The sequence below is a fragment of the Ochotona curzoniae genome, unplaced genomic scaffold (genome assembly GCF_017591425.1).
Source record: "Ochotona curzoniae isolate NIBS_2020 unplaced genomic scaffold, NIBS_Ocur_1.0 contig_64, whole genome shotgun sequence".
Taxonomy (NCBI): Eukaryota; Metazoa; Chordata; class Mammalia; order Lagomorpha; family Ochotonidae; genus Ochotona; species Ochotona curzoniae.
In genome coordinates, this window is record NW_024466502.1 from 23215648 (window position 1) to 23236600 (window position 20953).

The window sequence follows — 20953 nt, forward strand, 5'->3', positions numbered from 1 at the left end:
AAAGTTAGAGTATCCATATACTTAAGCAAGTCAATTTATGTATTCATTTCTCATTTTGGTTACGTTTTAAGTTTGAAGTTAAAACTTAAATAATTTTATATAGTGGGTTTTTTTATTATTACTATTAAAGTTATATTTATTTGAACAGCAGAATTACAGAGAGATTCGCCATCTGTTGATTCACTTCCAGATGGCCACAGTGGCCTGAGCTGGACTGATCCAAAATCAGGAAACAGGAGCTTTGTCCAAGTTGCCTACTTCGGTCGCAGCGGCACAGAATTTGGGCCATCTTAAACTGCTTCGTAGGCACATTAGCAGGGAGCCAGATTGGAGATGGAGCAGCCAGGACTTTAAAATGGCACCCGTGTTGGATACCACCGGCTTAGGCAGCATATTTACCAACTGTGTCGCAAGACTGGCCCCTTAACAGTGTTTCAAATTGTACTTACTTACTTTATTTTGAATTTTTATGTAAAAGGACTTTTTGTTAAATATATGTGATGTTTTATCTACAAAAACTACTTCCTAAATATCACAACCTCCTGTTGCCCAATTTAACTGTGTATCAGATGAACTTCTCTGGTTTGATTATGTTAATCATTCTTAAAATTCTTATCTTTCAGAACAGTATCCTTTTCATTACCTCCTTGCCCCTGAAATAGTATTTTCTCATTCTTGCCTCCTAACTTTTGGCAGTGCCTGCTACACCCATGTCTTGCTTTGCCCACTGCAAAGCACCATTAGGACCATATAAGTCATGTGACATTAGGATACAAATGTTAAACTGGCTGCCAGACATTTGTGTCTTTTATTATATTTATCAGCCTGAGGCTCCTGGTATCTATTCCATTTTCCAAATTCCTGCCAGTTCTGTCTCCAATTCTGTTGAATCCTTTTTTTGTATTTCTTCAACAACCATAATCATCTTTGGTTATTAGCAGGAGCTTTCTTACTGATTCCATCTGTGGAGTTGCTGAGCCATCCATTGTATCATTTATAATTAACACTGCTACTTGTAGATTGGTATTTCTAGGTCTTGTCTAATTCTGCTTGTAATCCTGTAGCCCCCATTCACCTCTATGGTCTCAACTCCGGATTTGCTACCATTTGTGCTCCATGCTCCAACATTCTCCCCAGACACAACCATATTTGCTGACTGTCATTCCCAAGCTATCACACAGGTGATTTTTCTCCATGGTACACTCTTTGCTACTTCCTAGCAAACATTTTACTCAATTACCACAACCCTATACACACATTCTTATATATGCAGTGAAATCTGTCATATTCTACTTCAGAATTCTGCTTAAATTTCTTTTTCTTTATGTAGTACCTGCCTTTACAATTTTAGATTTGCCTCTCTGCCAAACTTAATAAATTCCCTGAAACAAAATGTGTCTTTCATTTTTCTGTCTCTAATACTTGGTACTTTTAGTTAGAGAATGAATTAATGAGTGACTGAGTAACTGAAAGAATGAATAGTTGCCCACTACAACAATAGCAAAAAACAACAGAAAATGAATGGAAGACTGAATGTATAAATGATAGCCCATAACCATTAATATATATTTCTTCAACTTGCATTGTTACAGATAATGTTATAACCATGTTCAGTGTGCTAAACATCAGAAGTGAATATTGTGCTACTATAGGGTAGTCAGTTAGGAACCCAGGCAGAGGTCTTAGCAGATTGAAACATCTGAAATAAGCAGTAGGCCCCCAAGACCAACCGAAACCATTTTAGGTCCAAATTTAGCTGGTGGGTGACCATGTATAACCTCTGCATCAATGGCCACAAACCTGTCTTTTGACCTGCTTTTCTAGTGCAGATAATAGCTTTATATTGACACAGCCTGTTTATTCTCAGTTTGGATATAGCTTTTAGAGTGTAGGACATTGTGTACATGCAAATTGTCCCAATTGCTTGGCCTCGTTTATTTTGTGCCCAGGGAAAACACAGGTGATAAATCATCCATCGTGATAATTTATTCAAGGGCCTATGTTGGATGTGCTTGAGTTCCTGGATATAATGTAGCTTTATAAACATGCGTAGAGTTCTAAATAAAATTATCAAAATTGATTTTCCTTTTTGAAAATGTTAATATGATCAGAAGGTTCTTGAAATTTTTTTCCTCCTTCCCACAGGTTTTGGCATCATTATTCTCCACTAATAACTTGTTTTAGATTTTTTTGTTTGTTTGTTTTACAGCATTTAGAATTTGGGAATTTCTAGCCATGCATTCTAAATATAATCTTTAAAGCAATATAAGAGAATATGTTTAATATTTCAAAATGAGGAAATTACTCAGGTTTTGTTATAACTTAAATATAGCTAGTATGTTACGCTTTATACTCATTCAGAGTGTTGTCTGTTCCTCTTTCCTCTGCTTTAAGAATTCTGTTTGAGCTCCCTACATGAGCATGAATCCTTTCCAGAATTGTAACTCCTTTGTTTCTTAGTTCTACCCTAAGTCAGCATTATGGGCATGCACTTGGCACTGAAAGAGATCATGGTTGTATTTTTTTTAAGACCTCCTAGTCTTGGATTCACTGCTTTCAGTTCCTTGTTATAAATTGAACAAGACTTGTTTCCCCAAATTCACGAGGCTTTCGAACTCCAAAATTTCACGTTCAAAATTCGTGGAGTAAGACGCTGAACTTTATGCTAGGCATGTGTTTGCAAGCAATGAATCTCAACTGAACTTGAACTATGGTTATGCAACAAGGTGGAGGAATCCACCATGGGGGGAGGGGTATGGGAGGGGTGGGGGGGATCCCCAGCGCCTATAAAACTGTACTACATAATATAATGTAAGCAACAATAAAAAAAAAAAAAAAATTCGTGGAGTACCGTTTGATTAGCATGGTAGGTTGATCTAACAGTGGTAGATTGATGGAGCCCAGTGTGGGAGTTTTAAGTCATAGGGATCTTAGGAAGTAGTTCTCAGTGTAGGTTGATTGCCTAGATCAAGTTTAGCCCAGTTATCCCTCTACTTCCTGGCTTACTATGTGATTGTCCCCACACATATGTTTGCCATTGCCAGCCTTGACCAGATGCCAGACTAAAGGGGCCAACCACTTTTGAATCGTGAACCTTCGGTTTTATTCTAAAATAAGCCTTTTCTTTCCCGAGAAGTTCCTCTGGGATATTTGAAGTAAAGTAACAAAAAGCTGACTGATTCTCCTATAGTGTGTCACTACTTCCAGAGTCCTTTTTTTGTTGAAATGTAAACCTGATTTCTCTCTAGGCCTATTTTGGTGGTGAAGCTCGCTGTGATGCTGAAGCTGGGCAGGGGGATGACTATGACCCAAGAGAGCTCATCTGTGGTGCCTGCTCTGATGTGTCGAGGGCTCAGGTGAGCAGAGCATGTGATCAGATAGTTCAGAAACATTACAGTTTTTTCAAGAAAAATGTAACCAATATGGTAGAAATTAAACCATATGTTTTCCCTATGATTTCTGGTGTTTTTAGCACATTATGCCATTTTTCAAGTTATTTTTTGAATATTTACATTTCCTAGTTTTTTCTGTGAAATGATCACTGTGTTTGAACAACAAAAAAATGAACATATTATGTTCAAATCAGCAGTCAGACTTTCAGGTTTTTCCTTCAACGAAATCATCATAGTACATCTGTATAATTGAAGGATGAAATATTATGAATTTCCAGCATGCAAAACCAGGACATTGAAAAGCTGATAGAGATATGCTTAGAACATGGGGCTTTCTCTGTGTGGCCTGGGCTTTGGTGAGCTTCGTATGTTCTCAAAATAATAATGAGCTGTGCATATAACTGTCCCAAACAAGACTGAGATAGTCCACCTGTAATCTTCTCTCTTTCCCTCTCTTTTTTTGGTATAGATGTGTCCCAAACATGGCACAGACTTTTTGGAATATAAATGTCGCTATTGCTGCTCAGTGGCTGTCTTCTTCTGTTTTGGAACAACACATTTTTGTAATGCTTGTCATGACGACTTTCAAAGAATGACCAGCATTCCTAAGGAAGAACTACCACACTGTCCTGCAGGTATGCTGTTAATATTTTGGAATCAGAATTATGATCTCCAAAGATACTTCAAAAACTTCCTGGGAAAGTGGAGTTTAAAAATAAGAATCTGTTGTGGTGCAGAAACACTTCTGGAGCAGTAACTTTAGCTTTGAATACATAGGGAAATGTGCAATAATGAAAAACCTGTGCTTGGATTTCAAAGTATTCAGTATATATTATATAAAATGTAAATGAACTTTTAATATGATTATTCTATACACTTTTTAAAGTATGCTAATGTATGGCATCTAGTTGTATTTAAGGTTTAAAGGAAAACTCTGTTTTTGCTGTTGTTGTTTTAAAGATTTATTTATTTATTATATACCGAGAGTGAGAGAGAGAGAGAGAGGAAGATCTTCTGTCCGATTATTTACTTCCCAAATGAGCGTAACAGCCAATGCTGTGCCTATCCGAAGCCAGGAGCCAGGAACTTCCTCCAGGTCTCCCACACGGGTGCAGGATCCCAAAGCATTGGGCTGTCCTCGACTGCTTTCCCAGGTCACAAGCAGGGAGCTGGATGGGAAGTGGAGCTGCTGGGATTAGAACCGGCGCCCATATGGGATCCCGGCGCGTTCAAGGCGAGGGCTTTAGCCATTAGGTCATGCCGCCAGACCCAGAAAACTCTGTTTTAAGTGGTGGAAACTCAATTCAAAGTAGTCTAAAGAAGCAAAAGAATCCCTTGACTAGAATGTCAGGTCTCGGTATGAGCGAGGAGCCAGGTGAAATAATAGAGCAGGTGCCCTTGGATGAAAGTTAGTGAAAAAGGTTGTTCGGCACCACTTAATGTGCTTAATATCCTCTTCTAAAGAACCTGTCATTCCTCTACCCCAGGACTCCATACACTCTTTTTTTTTTTTTTAAAGATTTATTTATTTATTTATTTTTTATTGGAGAGGCAGATATACAGAGAGGAGAGACAGAGAGGAAGATCTTCCGTCCGATGATTCACTCCCCAAGTGAGCGCAACGGCCGATGCTATGCCGATCCGAAGCCAGGAGCCTCTTCTGGGTCTCCCACACGGGTGCAGGGTCCCAAAGCTTTGGGCCGTCCTCGACTGCTTTCCCAGGCCACAGGCAGGGAGCTGGAAGGGAAGTGGGGCTGCCGGGATAGAACTGGCGCCCATATGGGAACTCCGGGTGTTCAAGGCGAGGACCTTAACCACTTGCGCCACCGCACCGGGCCCGACTCCATACACTCTTGTTCAGTACTAGTAATAATAGCTAATACTTAATCGACTCTTAAACTGTGTCAAGCCAGGATCTTTGTACACACCACCTTTTTATGATTTCCCCTTTATATATCAGAAATGTTTTAAATCCCAAAGAGATAAATGGGACTTCTTTCATATTGATCTGGATAAGGTGGTTCCATCTGATCTTATGATGTTTTTCTCCCAAAGTGTATTAAAATTTACAGGTGTTATATTGAAAGCCAGACTAAAAAACTAAAACATCGTTCCCATCGCTCCTCCTGCTGTGAAGCAGGGCTTCAGCATTGCAGTGTAAACTCCGTCTCTAGTCGTAAAACAGTTAAGCTCCTTGTTTATAAAGGAACAAAAATAACATGACAGGAAGCTCATGGCTTGGTGCAGGCACATAAGTTTCTTAGTTTATTTTGTGGGGGCTTTTAAAGACTGATTTGAAAAGTGAGGTGATAGTGGGATTTTCTGTTGGTTCACTACCCAGACGGTGGCATTGTGTGGCATGGCCCCAAACACCTGGGCTGTCTTCTGCTGCTTTTCCAGTTAGGACTTCAAATAGTACGCCAGTAGGGAACTATGACATGGCAAACAAAACCTCATCAGCCACACCACAACACTGGTCTTACATAACTAGACAGTAGAGGAGTACAGATTTTGTATGCTTTATAATCCTAGTATTTGATTATCAAAAAATATCTTGGCTTCTTACAGATTATTCTATTTTATGTTATTTTACATATTTTATGTATTTTAAGTTGAGTTGATTGCAATTTTTCTGTTAATATCCCTTCAAATACTTAAATTTTTGTTTTTTAATTTTAGCATATTTTATTTGAGAGATATATAGCTCTCATCTGTCAGTTCATTCTGCAACAACCTGGGTTAGAAAGACCAAAGCCGCAAGCCAAAGATTCAATCCAGGTGTCTCATTCAGGTATCGGGGATCCTGTGTTCAGGCCTCCTGCCTCCCAGCAGAAAGCTGGATTTGAAGACAAAGCCTGGACAAAAACCCAAGCTCTCCAACACAGGAAACACCTTTATTGCTGGACCAAATGCCTTCCCCCGGAGAACTTTTTTTTTTAAATGCTAATAGTCAGTCTTGTCATTTTACCAATTTTTCCTTTTTCTTCAACAAAGATAGGATAATGATTTTATATTTACATTTGTTTTCACTTATGGGAAAGCATTTGCATCTGGAATAATTTTTAACTAGACTAAATTGAAGGATTTTTATGACCTTTTTGGTTCATTGCTATTTGCTTTAAAATGATATACCTTTTACATAAGTCATTTATTTACAGCAAGTCTGTTTGTTAATAGAAAAAGATATGTTACATACAGTGGTTCTCTCTAGGCAGGATGGGATAGGTAAGGGACCCAGTTACTTGCTCTGTTTTCATATCTGTTGTCTTGAATTTTTTGTAGTTAACATTTTTTGCTAGTGTAATTAAAGGACAATTGAAGTCCTAAAATTCTATATTTGGGTAGCTATAGTCATATTACTTCTTGGATAACCTTTGAGATTCACGTGTGCATGTAAACTCTTAATTATATTCCTTTGCTTCCTTCAACACTGCTCTAGGTCCCAAAGGCAAGCAGTTAGAAGGGACTGAATGTCCACTCCATGTTGTCCATCCACCAACTGGGGAGGAGTTTGCTCTGGGCTGTGGAGTGTGCAGAAACGCCCACACTTTTTAGAACACTCAGATCCTTTGTTGACAGAGACAAGTTGCCTTCTTCCCCCAGAGGACTCGGCGAAGTTTGAACTCTGCTCAGGATAAGGACGGGACCATTTGTACATCCATGAAGATGAACCATTCACAGCGCAAGAAGGATGCCAAATACCATGTACATAAATCTTGCTGTGGACAGTTTCCCCATTATTTTGGTTTATCTTCTTTTGAACCAAGACATCAAACTTGTGAGGTGTTTGCATGTGGCCATTACCGTCACTGGCCTGTGAAGCATTGGACATTCATAGATAATTGATTTAAAAAAAAAAAGAATCGCCTTGCCCATGGACTAAGAATGATGCTGGCTTTTAAGCAAAAACAAAAATAATAATAATAATCATTGTTTATTGTATACTGCCTTTTTGTAATCCTGTACAATTGCATCACGGGTAGGGATTTAAAAAGAAAGAGGAATATTCTGGTTTATTTCCTAGACTGTTATTTAAAAAAAAAATTGTGTTAGGACAGCATATAAATGTAATAAGTATCACACTGTATATAGAGATATCAATGTTTGTCCTGTATAAGAATTACTAAATTACAATGCAGTTTCATTTAAACTTCTAGGTTAAGTTTGAGCCTGAAATTTTAATGAAGTGCAATACTGAGTGTGCCTCATTATCTTGCAGCTATAAACATATTGGAATGTACATGTCAATAAAACCACTGTACATTTTTATACAGTGATAAAGTCTGACACTTGTGTAAGATGTTGTTTGAGAACAATGTTTAAACACTTCTAAAATCTAAAATATATCCAGTTTGCCTTGTAAAATTATTTATTTACCAACACAGCACAATCAGTTCTTCTCAGGAAAATAAGAGTAATAATAAAGTATAGTGTTAGAATCTTAAACTCAAGTAGATCGGACTATACCTTAACATTCGTAAACTTACACCACACGCAGAAGAAAATATTTTAGAAAGTAATCAGTTTAGCAGTTTCTACTAAACCAACAGGTCTCTGAGCATTTTTTAAAGATTTTTAAAGAAATTTTATTTGAAAGGCCAAGTTACAGAGAGGAGAGACAGAAAGAGGTCTTCCATCATCTAGTTCACTCCTTAAATGACCACAATAACGGAGCTAAACAGATCTAAAGCCAAGAGCCAGGAGTTTCCTTCAGGTTTTGCACATAAGGGCAGAAACCCAAACCCCTGGCCATCCTCCACTGTTTTCCAGGCTGTAGCAGGGTGCTGGAACATCAGTGGAGCGGCCAGGACACAAACCGGTGCCCATATGGATGCTGGTGCTAAAGGCGAGGCTTAAGTTACTGTTCTACGACACCAACCGCAGTGATTTTCTACAACAGTAAAATCACTAATCTGTTACATTTGACTTGAGTTGTTTAGTTAGATTTTTTTTTTGCAGGGGTAGATTTTTTTCTGTTTTCTCCATTTGAGCATGAAATTGGCAAATTATTGTTATTCAGTTCATCATAAGTCGTATTTTATACATAAGTTTTGCTCCATTTTATTTTAATTTCCCACTGTTGGAAATCACTGAAATTATTCTGTCAGTTTTGAAACCAATCTCAAGTTTAATGACATTGTGTTTACTGTTTCAGTAAAGTTTAAAACAGTTTTTGTCTCGGAGATCAGATTTGAGCACAGTTAACTATTTCATAAAACATTATGATTCCATAAAAATATCCAGATGTGTAACACCTTATGAAAAAACTTGACTGATTTTGTTTTTATTGTTGGAAAGGAGTAATTGAGAGGCCATTTGAGCTGCATTTTGTAAACTAAGGAATATTCCAGACCTGGCGCAGGAGCCTAGGGGCTGAAGTCCTCACCTTGAAAGCGCCGGGATCCCATATGGGTACTGGTTCTAATACTGGCTGCCCCACTTCCCATCCAGCTCCCTGCTTGTGGCCTGGGAAGGCAGTCAATGACGGCCCAAAGCCTTGGGATCCTGCACCCGCATGGGAGACCTGGAACAGCTCCTGGCTCCTGGGTTCGGATTGGCTCAGCTCCAGCCATTGCAGCCACCTGAGGAGTGACTCATCAGAAGGAAGATCTTACTCTGTCTCCTCGTCTCTGTATATATGCCTTCCCAATAAAAAGTATTTTAGAGCATTTTAATATCAGATACAGAAAAAGGCAAAAAGTGTGCTTTAGACAAACAAAAGTGAATAAGTAGAAAAATCTGAAGTAGGATTAAAAAAAAGTCTGACAATACTAGCTCCAGGTTGCTTTAAAATGTTCCCAGAAAACAAAAAATTGAGACAGAGACTAAAGCTGTTCCACCATTTACTGCTGAGAAGACGGAAGAGAGGCTCACACATTGGGTTGAAAGCAACTGGCCACAGCAGTGAACCCAGCCTGCAGAGTGGCATCCAAATGCAAGACTTCATGCACAGTGAGTAAGCAATATCATCTTGGATGCATTAACTGTGCTGGCAGATAAATCCGCTCCAGTTTATAAACTGTAATGGAAAAGAAGGAAAACAGGAAGTAATTGAGATGGCTTGGCTAGCATGAGCCTTCTCAAGTTAATATTCTAGTTAACAAGAGGAATAAAACGGCAAAGCTCTATGGTGCACACACCTTTACTTCTCCATTATGACAGAGTCACTTGTAATCACACTTTGTCTAGCATCTTAAACCAGAAAAGAGGAGTAAATTATAACAAAACGCAGAAAGAGAGATGGCTGTGGCAGGCATTCGGCCCACGCATCTTGCACACGAGACTGTCATCCACGTGTTCTGTGGAACAGAAAATGGAAAGAGTCACAATACTGGATGTCAATGACTTCCTGGAAAGAAACTTTTTCCTAGGAAATGCCATTTTGCTCAATTTTCTGACTAGATTGACCCTAAAACCTTATTCTGTCAATAAGCTTATTAGATACGACATATATGTAGTGCCTTAATTCACTTCTTGTTCACAATAGATACTGGTTTGCCTTTTTCAGATTTTTCTGAAAGTCTCTTCCTGCCCTTGCTGTCACCATCCTCGATCTATAATCAGACACTTGTTTCTGACAGTGGCAGAATGCTGCAATGTTGCATTTTCCTATAAACCACCAAGAGCAGGTGAAAAGCACAGGCATTGAAACCGGAAGAGTTCTATCTCCTTTTTTCCCGTTTAACCTTAAATCAGCTACTTGTAACTACAGTGTCATTTTCTTAGAAATGATACTAAATTGAAATCAAATGCAAAAGTCTTTAGAAAAGTGCTTTAGGCCAAAAAAGAGGAACCAAGGAGAGGAACAAGGAAAGTGCAGGAAGACCCTTGAAGAAGAGTAATTTTTAAGAAGCAAAAGTCTGAACACTCCAATGAGGGCATGGGTTTCTCAGAAGCAAAACTAGCTCTTTTGCTTCATTCTGTCAGTCAATATTGAAATATTCACTCCAGGTCCACACTTAATGTTCCACCCTACCTAGGGTGGAACTCCGTCCCTTGTGGCTTGGGAACTATGGAGGGTGTTTGATGAGTGAACCACATGGGCTAAGGAATAAACATGCTGTCATGTGCCAGGCTGGGTGCTTGGGCATGATACAGTCACAGAACACACACACACATGGAACTGTGTAAATGTTATTCAGAGCCACAATCACCTTATTGAGAGTGCTTAGTGGCCAAGCACTGGACTAATGCCTGGGTGTCTGGAGGCAGGAATAACACATCTTCCCATGCTCGGGATGTGGCATATGTGGCAAAAGGGACATTGCAAAAGTAGTAAGAAATGAGACTTTGAGACAGGGAGATTATACTGGATTAATCTACTGAGCCCAACATAATATGTGTCCTAATCCAGTAAAGGAGGCATTGAGAGGGTCAGAACCAGAGAAGATAAAATGACACGAGCAAAGGCCAGAGCTGTAGGCCTGAAGACTATCCTTGCTAACTTTGGAGATAGAGGAAACAGCCAGCTAGCCTCCAGAAACCAGAAAAATCAAGATTACAGGTTCTGCCCCAAGAGCCTTTAGCAGTAATTTGGGTCCGCCAGCCCCTGGAGTCAGCCCATTATAGATTGCTGATCTCCACACAATAAGGGATGTTTGTGTTCTAAGCCACCAAGTATTGTTCACTTAAACATGAAGCAACTGAGTCCCACAGAGAAAAAGAATAATATTTCTACCATATTTTATTGACTACACACAGAGATAGTATTTTTAATATACTATTAAAGTTATGAGTTTTACCTGTTTCTCTTCATTTTACAGTGTGGCTTCTAGAACATTCTACATTGCATTTGTGGCTTGCATGTACTTCCAATGAATAGTGCTGGCCTAGGATATCTTTTTAAAGTTTTTTTTTTTAAACATGCTGATAAGTGTACTGAGGATGATAACAGGAAACTATCCCTGTGTTAGCAGGAGCTGGTCAAGGCTCTTGTCAGAATCTTGAAAGAATTGTACCATCCAATCCTAAGCAGATTAACAAAGACAGCTGGAGTAACTCCAAAGGGAAAAATGGAGCTGGGGAGGCAAAAGGCCATGGAGGAGGCCTGGCTCAGATCAACCTTGGTGGAAGACTCAAGGGTACTTTAAAAAGTTAAGGGAAAAGTAATGTTTTCCATGAACTTTTTAAAGACTACTCATTTGTGCCAAGGAACTGTTCTATAAAACTCCAGTGATCTCTCTAACTTCCCCCCCACATTGGTTATTTTTTTCTCATCTATTTTCAGCTAGGATTCAAGAGGGGAAAAAAAAATAATAAAGATGGAGCCCCAGATAGCTGAACAGCAAGGGAAAACAGCAACAACATAGCATTTGTGGTAGAATGACAACTAGATGGGTTTAGCTGAAGCTGAGCTGCATGTCACCTGGATCCATCTCACAGACAAAATGCTATGCAAAAAAAAAAAAAAAAAAGGCATATGCTGTGCGAGCCCACGAGCGCCCCAGTCTGAAGATGGCCGTTTCCAACCACAGTCATTGGTGACAGAATTGAGAACAGTGGTTGTCTTAGAGAGGGCCTGATTGGAAGGGTGCTGGAGGGAGAGGCAGTTGCTAAAATATTCTCTGTTTTGAACAGGATGGAGATTGCACACATGTGCAAATTGTGATGAATCAGCAGGAGCATTCAGTTAGGACCCCGCAAATTCTACCTGAGCTAAACCAGTAAGAAGGTCACAGAGAATGCTTGGGCAGAAGTGGGTTTTTGCCTAAGCTTGGATCCCAGGCCAGACTTGAGCATATGCTTTGAAACTTGTCAAGGGAAGCACTGGCTGCTTTGGAGGAGGGGACAAACTCCAATCAGTGCTTTTCTGATTAACTTGTTTGTTTTGAATGATTAATAGAAAAAGGGTGCACTTCTACCTGCTCCTAACTCCCGAGGTGGATGTAAAGGGCAGAGCTGAGCCAACCTGAAGCCGTGATGCAAGAACTTCCAGGTCTCCCCCAAGGAGGCAGGGCCCAAGCACTTAAGCTGCCCTCTGCTGCTTTTCAACCCATTAGCAAGGAGGACTGTCAATAGAGCAGCCAGGACATGAACCCAGACCCATATGGGATGCTGGTCTGGCAGGCAGTGGCTTTACCCACTACAGTACAGTGCCAGCCCCCAGTCAGTGCTTCATACTGAAGAACAAGGAACACCGATGTGCCTCCCAAGACCTTGCCCACTTTTCCCCCAAAAAACACTCACTACTTTTTCTCAGCTATGGAAGTTGAAGCGAATGACTCAGTGTCTGATGATGTGTGAGGGTAGTGTCATATTGAAAGCTTTGATTTATGTGAGTATGGCATTGACTATCAGAACGCTAAGTTCCTCAAAAGAGAATAAATGTCTTCCTAGTGTGTACAGTGTTAGGAAACTCATTGCCTCACTGAGAGGCCTTACACAAAGGTCCAGAAGGGAGAGGGTCCAGACACTCCCCAGGGCCTTAGTGGAAAAAATGGTTCCAATACGGTGTACCACTGCACAAACCAGACACAAACCACAACCGGTGCACAGCATAGAGAAGCCCGGTCTCACTGCCTCTGCCAAACTAGGCAAGAAAGAACTGACAATGAGAAGTCAGCACTGAGTATTCTTTGTGTCAAGGAGTTATTAGCCAGGTGGAAGGAGTGGCAGGACTCATGATGCTGCAAACGTGTATGATGTGCTGTTCCTCAATGTTCTCACGGGGAGTGAACAGGAAAAAAGGAAACTGATGGGACTGCAGAAGATGATGTCAGTGGGACTAACAAAACAGCCCTATGGAAGTGACCACCTGGAAGGAACGATTCCACTTGAAGCCAAAGCTCTCCAGACCTTTATCAATCCCTGTGTGTGTGTGTGTGTGTGTGTGTGTGTGTGTGTGTGCTTGTGCATGTGCAGAAAGCCCGTCTGGGCACAGCTTGGGGTCTGATCACAACACAGCCTATCTCTGTTGTTCAGCATGTTTGCACATTTGAGACACAGACAACAGAAGAGCGGTTTGGTCTTGGGATTTAATTCTAGGTGACTTGAATGGAACTGCTGAGCAGGAGCTGAGGTCTCGAATCTGCATGCTGATCAGGAATAAATGCAGCATGCTCGGAACAGAGTGTAGCCTAACACCATTTACTCTAAAGGCAAAACCATGACTAGAGCCTTTGACAACACTGCAATATAAATTAAACACTAAAAGAATGACAGATGGAGACAAGGAAGTCATTGTACTCTTAGAAGTGTATCCATGGGCTAACAGTGAATCTGTTCTATCAATATCACATTAACATTTAAGAAATAGGACTCAAGGTTGTGCCATAGTAGACTATGCCTCTGGTTCTGGAAAAGCAGCAGAGAATGGCCAAATACCCACGTAGCTCAAAGCAGCAGCCCCTAATTCCTCACGTCAACTCAGCTCAGCTCTGGCCGTTCTGGCCAGTTGGAGAGTGAAACAGCAGATGGAAAACGTCTCTGCAACTCCCTCTCACTGTAACTCTGCCTTTCAAATAAAATTCTGTAATGCCACATCATGTTTAAACAGTGTCATACTTGGGCTAGGTGTCTGAGCTTACTGTTTAGGCGTCACTTGGGATGACTGCATCATATGTCACAGTGCCTGTGTTTGAGGCTCAGCTCATATTCCAGCTTCCTGTTGGTGTGCAGCCTGGGAAGCAACAGATGCCAGCCCAAGGCATTGAGTTCCTACCAGACACAGGAGAAACTGGACCTGTGTCTGTGGGCCCCAGCTCTGGCTGACCCAGCCCCTGCCCTTGTAGGCATCTGGGAACAGAAACAGACTCTGACTTTTTCTATTTTTGCCTCTCAAATAAACAAGTAAATATATTTTGTGAAAAGTCATGAGTAAAAATAACTAATGCACTGTTACACTCACATCTACAAAAGAATATTCTAATCAACGCCTCATTGAGCATTGGGACAAACACCCTTAGGCAGGCAATGGCTGTATCGGTGGAGCTATCCTAGTACAGGCTGGTAGCTGACCCCATTCAAGGCTGCTATGTTATGATGGTAGTGTGAATGGGAGCCCACCCTCTTGGGGTGGACACTAGTAGGGGTGATTTAAATGTAACAAACTTTGTCTGTCTCCAAGGCTGAGAGCCACTTGGAATGAGAATATGTCCCTTGTCATGCATGTGCAGCCCACAAAGCAAGTCGTGTGTCTTAGTGCTTACCTAGGTTTTATTGTTTTTTCAAGGGACAGAGCCAAAGTCCTGGTAAGAAGAGTGTTTTTTTGGGGTTTTTTTTTTTTTTGTTGTTGTTGTTGTTTTTTGTTTTTGTTTTTGTTTTTTTTTGCATAGCATGTCATGTCCCTTTGATGCTGTGTTCCTGCTGCTCAGGCCAAGAAGAAAGAAAACATCACAGCTGTTGCTGCTGGGCAGACCCAGCATTGAAACAAGCAGATTAGTTCTCACTTGTGGAGCTTCAGCCTATGGTACTAGCAGCGATGTAGCTCATTTTTGCTGGTCATTGCTGCTTGCACTGCTGACCTATTTTTTATGTGTATGTTAACATGTTTAATTCTTCCAACTCCGTGTGGCAGATAGTATAGTTACTCCCATTTGTAGGAGAAAAGATTAAAGAGCAAACTGAAGTAATTTGCCCAAACTTGCTTATCTAGTAAATGGTAAAACCAGGTTCAAAATCTAAGCCATGATTGAGATCTCACCTCGCTCTTCCTGCTGTGAGGCAGCATAGTCAAAGCAGTGGAGACCAAAAGCTCTCAGATTTGCAAGACATGAGGTGGAGGTGAGGTGAGCTCAGGTCCTCTTCGGTGGTGAAACAGCATTGTGAGGATCCGAGAGCTTCAGGAGAGGGGTTGGGAAAACAGAGGTCTGAGACTAGGAAAACACAGGTGGGTCGCATCGCCTGTAAGGCCCCGTAAGGCCTGCCCTTTGCAGGGTCCCAAGCAATGACTTGGTGGTGTGAAAAGCTCCACTCCTCCCTGGACTCACTGCTCTTGGCAGATCTATTTGCCACTTTTCTCACAGCAGTATCTGTGACTGAATTGTTAACTTGAACAAGACATCTTTCTAAACAAGGGGCCGTCCCATCCAGGCCTTTTTCTGAGACCCCACCTAGACGTGGCTGTTGGCAGCCGCCGCCCCGGAAGCACTTGGCAGAACCACCTGTTGTGGATAAGCGCTGGGGAGAAGATGCCACGCCCACCCCCACTCCCAGGCTCATGACACAGAGACCAAATTCCACTGTCACCTTTCACTGTAAACAAAAACAGCAGCAAAAACAAAACAAAACAAAAAATACGTGAGGTCCAAGGAGCAGGCTTTCCAGGTCAAGTCTGTACTGCTAATGAGTTCTGGTTGCAAGCAAAAGAAAGCAAACTGAAAATCATGTTAGAAAACAAGAAACAAACTTGCAATGGCTGAACTGCCTCCAGGCCTTGAGAACAGAGCAGAGCAAGAGCTGGTGACTCCGGCTCCATTTTCCCTTTAGGGTCACTCCAGCATCAGCATTCTCTTCTTCGTCACTGCACAGAAACTTGGTAAAAATCGATCACCAGTAGGGGTGAGAATTTGGCCCAGTGGTTAAGATGCCTCTTGGATCACCGACATCGGTATCAGAGAGCTGGGCTGAGTCCCAGCCTCATCACCTGTGCCCGTTTCCTGCTAATGTCAGGCAATAGCTCAAGTGCTTGGGTTTCCTTCGCCTGTGCGGGAGACCTGGATTGAATTTTAGGCACCTGACTCCAGCCTGGCCCGGCACTGACTATTGTGGGCATTTGAGGAGAAAAGATTCTATCCCTCTGTGTATCTGCCTTCCAAAATAGAAAAAAGGAAACAAAGAAAATTTTTGAAAAAGAAAACGATCAGCTATAGCTCCTGTGTTTGTTACAAGTTCAAGCAAGCAAGGCAGGGACTGTTTTTCTTCTAATCTTAATTCCAAATTCTCAGGGGAGAAAATGCCCTGTCCTGCACGGCAGGTCCATTCCTTGCTATTCTGCTGGCGCAGGAGATGCACATGTGCGGTGATCCTGCAATGACCTTCAAATCACTCTTCTGTGCCCCTGCCAACTCCTGCCCTTGAGCTTTTCTTGCTAACTCAGATAGACTGCCTGCTTCTCTTTCTCAGCCAGTCTCTGTAACAAGTTTTTTTTTTTTTTCAAAATTGACAAACAGTTCATAACCTTCCCCTAACTCTATGCTGTTCTGTTTTCTTTTCCTCCGTTCCAATTTACTCTACCACTGGCATACATGTGTACTTCTAAAGGCTCATGGAAAAGAGGAATAAAGATATAGGTTTATTTTTGCTGCAAGAGTTAAAATACATGTATAGTTTCACCATAATGTGGATTTTCTTGAATTTTGTGAAAGTCCCTCATAGGCATGGATTTCAATATTTTTGCAGAAAATTAACTTAGCTTTTAATTCCATTTCCCATGAACTTTTTATATACAGTGCATATGTTATGCCCTGAATTTTCTCTATCCATAGTTGCACACAGTTCTTCTACTTTCCCTGGTGGGTATTATTACCAAGACCTTGTTTCTCTCCCCCTCTTCAGCTACCACACACCCTTTAGAAAGGAAAGAGGAAGAGGAGGAGGAAGAGCGAAATACGTGCAAGTGTCTTTCCCCAGGGTTCCAGTGTTCGGGGAGTCAATCTGCACTTCTTTACATGACCTGTAAGACCAGACAGGCTTCCGTGTGTGATAAAGGATCCTCTGACCGACATACACATGACCTTGTGTCTGAGTCCTCCCATCACCTTCTGCTTCACCTCATACATTGCTCTGCTCCCCTGCAAAACTTAGCTGCCTTGTGACAGTACTAGTCATGTGTGCCTGAAGTCTGGGTCACCATACCATGTCATCATGCAAACATAAACGCTGACTTGCTGTGTCCCTGCGCTCTTCCAAGAACATGTACTGAGCTGAGCACTGCTATAGAGCCTAGGAGCTGTGAACCAGGGTCATTCTTTCATGATGTGTCTACTCTAGCTGAGCAGAGAGAAAATTAGCTTCATACCTGTTGCTGACCTTATTTCATGGCTTCTCATTTAAGGGAATGTATAGAATAACAGAGACTACCATATCCAGATGTGAAGATATTGCAATACGTATCCCTACTTCCAAATCTAAGATGGACTCCCACTGAAACTGTTGAACATATCCAGAGAATGGGATGCTGGACTGTCTGACATTGTCTGTACCAGCAATGTCAGAGCACATTTAAATAACAGACTGATGGAATTATAACTCCTTATGAAGGACTACACTATTGTAACAATATGTGGAAAATCTGGGGTGGCAGAATCCCAGACTCTATGCAATTGCACCATAAAATTCAAGATTCAAAACAAAAAAAAGAAAGAAACCAAGACACACACCTTGCCAGAAGTTAGGAGGGGACACACGCTGTGGGAAAAGAAAAGGAAAGATGGCTAGGGAATCAGGAATATCATTGTATTGTTGATTTTGGTCTTGATTTTGAGCACAATTGCTGAGAATATTTGCATTGATTTCCATACAAGAAACAGGGCTGTACATTTCAGTATATGATTTGGGAATGGCAGTTTTTCCAGCTTCATGAAAAAAGCTTGGCAACATTACCTCTTTACTATTTTCTCAACGTATCAGAAAAGATTTTTGCGGGGCTCAATCATAGTTCCATTTGCCCTTAGTTACTTCTGAAGGAATGGGTGTTGCTATGTTTACAATGCTCTCAAATGCTCTAGTTCATGCCAGTTTTGAAATTTGTAAATGCGTTGATTTTACATAGGCTTTTCATTTTTTTTTTTACTTGGGGTGCTCTCTGTGTCTCTGCCTTTCAAATAAAATCATAAACAAAAATTTACTGAAAACAAAAGGTACACAGATCAGGAAAACAGTTCATAAGTAAAAATCAAGCAAAAATTTGCTTAGCACAGACAGAGCTTAAGAGAGATACAGTGACTTGGAAGACAGACAAGAGGAAGCTATAGAGACAGAAAAATAGACAATGCAATATTAAATCAGGGTATATAGAGGCAGCTCTACCAAATCTACCCAATAACATGCGTAAACATTCTCCCCATTAAAACGATGGAGTTTAACGCCCTAACCCGTCAGCACTGACTGTACCTAGTCACTTCCTTCTAAATAGTACCACACTGGTACCCTTGCTATGCTATCATGAGAATCGGACTTCATACCTCTTTGTGGTTTCCTCCCAAATATCAATAATCCAAGTCCAGTCATGTGAAGAACGCGAGACCAGCCCCCAGCTGAAGAGCATTCTACAAAATGCTGCAACAGGACTTCAAAGACTTGTGAATGCTGTTGAAAAAAAAATTGCAAGTTAGTGTTTTAAGAAATCACAACCTGGTCTTCATCTATGCTGATCCTGAGAGCTGAAGGTGGGAGGTGGGGGGCGTGGTTCGCCCTTGCAGGAAATACTCTAGGAAGAACGCAAGAGCAGAACTAAGCTGACTGATTGTTGGCCTGCTCTTTATTATCACAGCCACTGGCTGCTTTGAACAGGTTCTAAACTAAGATATCTTTTGCATTGCAGTAATTGGCTGTCATGCCACCCTTAGATCCTGAGTGATATTTACATAATTGGTAAGTGGCAATTAGTATTGACAGACAGGAAAATAAGTTTCTTTTTACAATTCGTTTTTTTTTTTTTTTGGCAAAGTGGCACATCAACTTTTTTAAAAAAATAATTTCTATTGTTTTTGATACAATTTAGTTGGCGGTGGGCTTACAATTTATTTTCATCTACTTGCAAAGAAGCAAGGAAGATCTCTGGTCCACTGGTTTGTTCTCCAAATGGCCTGAGCTAGCCTAGGGCCAGGCAGAGTCCAGGAGCCCAGAACTCCAGCAGGGCTTCCCAAGAGGGTGGGAGGGGCCCAAGAGCTTGAGGCATCACCTGTTGTCTCCCAGGCACACTTGCTGGGAGCTGGATCAGAATCTGAGCAGCCAGGACTCAACCCTAAACTCTAATATGGGATGTGGGCATCCCGAGCTGCAGCTCAATCTCTACACCACGACGCAGGCACCTCTTCTAAACAAAAAGGCAAAAATAAAAATCCTTGAATAACAGGTAAGAGGAGACATTCAGTAGGTAAAATGTGCCTTGTGTCTTTTAGGATTGTGATGGGTAAACATAAAGGGGCTATGATTATAAATGGTAAACTATTAATGTGATGTAATTATTTTAATAATGTTTGCTTACTTAGCTGTTTTGTTGATCATACTCTTTCAAACTGAAAAGGAGAGATTTATTTATTTGATCTACTCCCCAGAGAGCTGTAACTACGGAGCAGGCTAGGCCAGGAAGAAGCCAGGAGTTTCTTTTTGACCCCCCACAGCTGTGGCAGGGGGTCCAAACCCTGGGGCGGTCCTTTCCTGTGCTTCCCAGGCCTTTAGGATGAAGCTGGAGCAGAAGGGGGAGGCAGTGTTCATGCAAGCACTGCAGGTGGTAGCTTAACCTGTGACACCGCAGCACCTGCCCCAGTCACTCTTTACCCTCCTTTACGTAGACGGGCTTGTCTTTCTTGTATGCGACTGGTTTTCTGACCTGTAATAAGCATCGTTACTTTTCTTAGAACGTCCTATGGTCCCTCATTATTCAGTCGTTGAGAGACCTAAGACATTGTGGGAAGGTACGTTATCGGGGGCTGGAGGTTCTTTCTCTAATTTCATGATCTGATTGATAGCTAGACTTTTAAAAAGAAAAAGCACTGATATTTCCTAACATTGCATCTTCATACCATCTTACCTACGGCTTTTCAGGAACGGGGAGAATGAAGGGGTCTCAGACATCAGTCTCTTCTAATCTCCAGCACGGAAGCCAGAAAGATGGAACACATCTCGGGGTGGAAAATTGTTTGGTTTCTCTAATGGCTTTTTAGGGGGAGGGAGGCAGGAACCGGGGCTGGTTTAAATGACGGTTTTGTTCCTAAGAAGACCTCGCCGCATGCAAACGTTCTAGCTTTGTAAACAAGTGATCTGGACAGCACCTACACATTGGGGCGATTTGGTTTCCAAAAGCCTTCTGCCACCAGCTTGTTCCACAGCTGCGCGCTGGCTGTGCCTCCAGCCCGGGGAGTTCCCTACTGCATCCCGCAGGTGCAGAGGTGTGTCGCTGTCGCCGGCAGCGGAGGAGCCTTGCTGGGCCCGCTGGGGCCGACCGGGAGCGCCGCGGGCTCCGGGGACTCGCCCTCCCGCTTTCGGCCGCTCCACCTCCTCACTCCGAACCTCAGCTCGTCGCTTCGCCGTCCAGTTAGCTGCCGCCTGCCCATGCTCAGCTCCCAAACAAAACATTGGCCTTTCAGCAGGAGTCACGTCTCCACCACAACGTCTCCAGACGACAACGCCTCTTCCAGAGCCTGGAGGCTGCCGGCCGCGCGGCGCGCTCCCGCCAGGCCGCGCCGCGGGACTCGCCCCGCCCCCCGCGGGAGGAGACGCGCCGGCGAAGGCGCGCGCCCGCGAGCTCCGGGCGCCATCTTGGACTCGGTGTCTGGACGGAGGAGCTGGGCAACTGCGTGGTGGCCGCGGTCCGCTGGCAGGGAGTCGTCTGGCAGCCCCGGGACTGAGGCGCCGACAGCGCAGGGCTGAGAGGGAAGGCGTCTCGTCGGGTGGCCGGA

The 20953-nt window shown here is 42.2% G+C and overlaps 1 protein-coding gene and 2 long non-coding RNA genes across 5 annotated transcripts in view; 2 read left to right on the forward strand and 1 right to left on the reverse strand.

Moving 5' to 3' along the window:
- Positions 1-7679, forward strand: part of MYCBP2 (MYC binding protein 2) — a 208949-nt gene extending 201270 nt beyond the window's left edge. For both annotated transcript variants that reach the window (XM_040991268.1, XM_040991267.1), the window contains 3 exons: positions 3249-3356; positions 3862-4027; positions 6832-7679. In XM_040991268.1, the coding sequence (XP_040847202.1) occupies positions 3249-3356; positions 3862-4027; positions 6832-6947 (390 nt within the window). In that variant the 3' untranslated portion in view covers positions 6948-7679. The remainder of the gene's footprint in view (positions 1-3248; positions 3357-3861; positions 4028-6831) is intronic.
- Positions 7680-9252: 1573 nt separating this feature from the next.
- LOC121163633 lies at positions 9253-10186 on the forward strand. Its single transcript, XR_005884927.1, has 2 exons — positions 9253-9344; positions 9901-10186. It is a non-coding gene; the product is annotated as an uncharacterized LOC121163633 (long non-coding RNA).
- On the reverse strand, positions 9253-20693 carry LOC121163632. 2 transcript variants are annotated; one of them, XR_005884926.1, is made up of 4 exons: positions 20565-20693; positions 18515-18638; positions 15034-15199; positions 9253-9411 (listed from the first exon to the last, which is right to left on the reverse strand). It is a non-coding gene; the product is annotated as an uncharacterized LOC121163632 (long non-coding RNA). The 2 variants fall into 2 exon arrangements; XR_005884925.1 differs by lacking the exon at positions 9253-9411 and adding an exon at positions 9478-9691.
- Between the last annotated feature and the right edge of the window lie 260 nt (positions 20694-20953).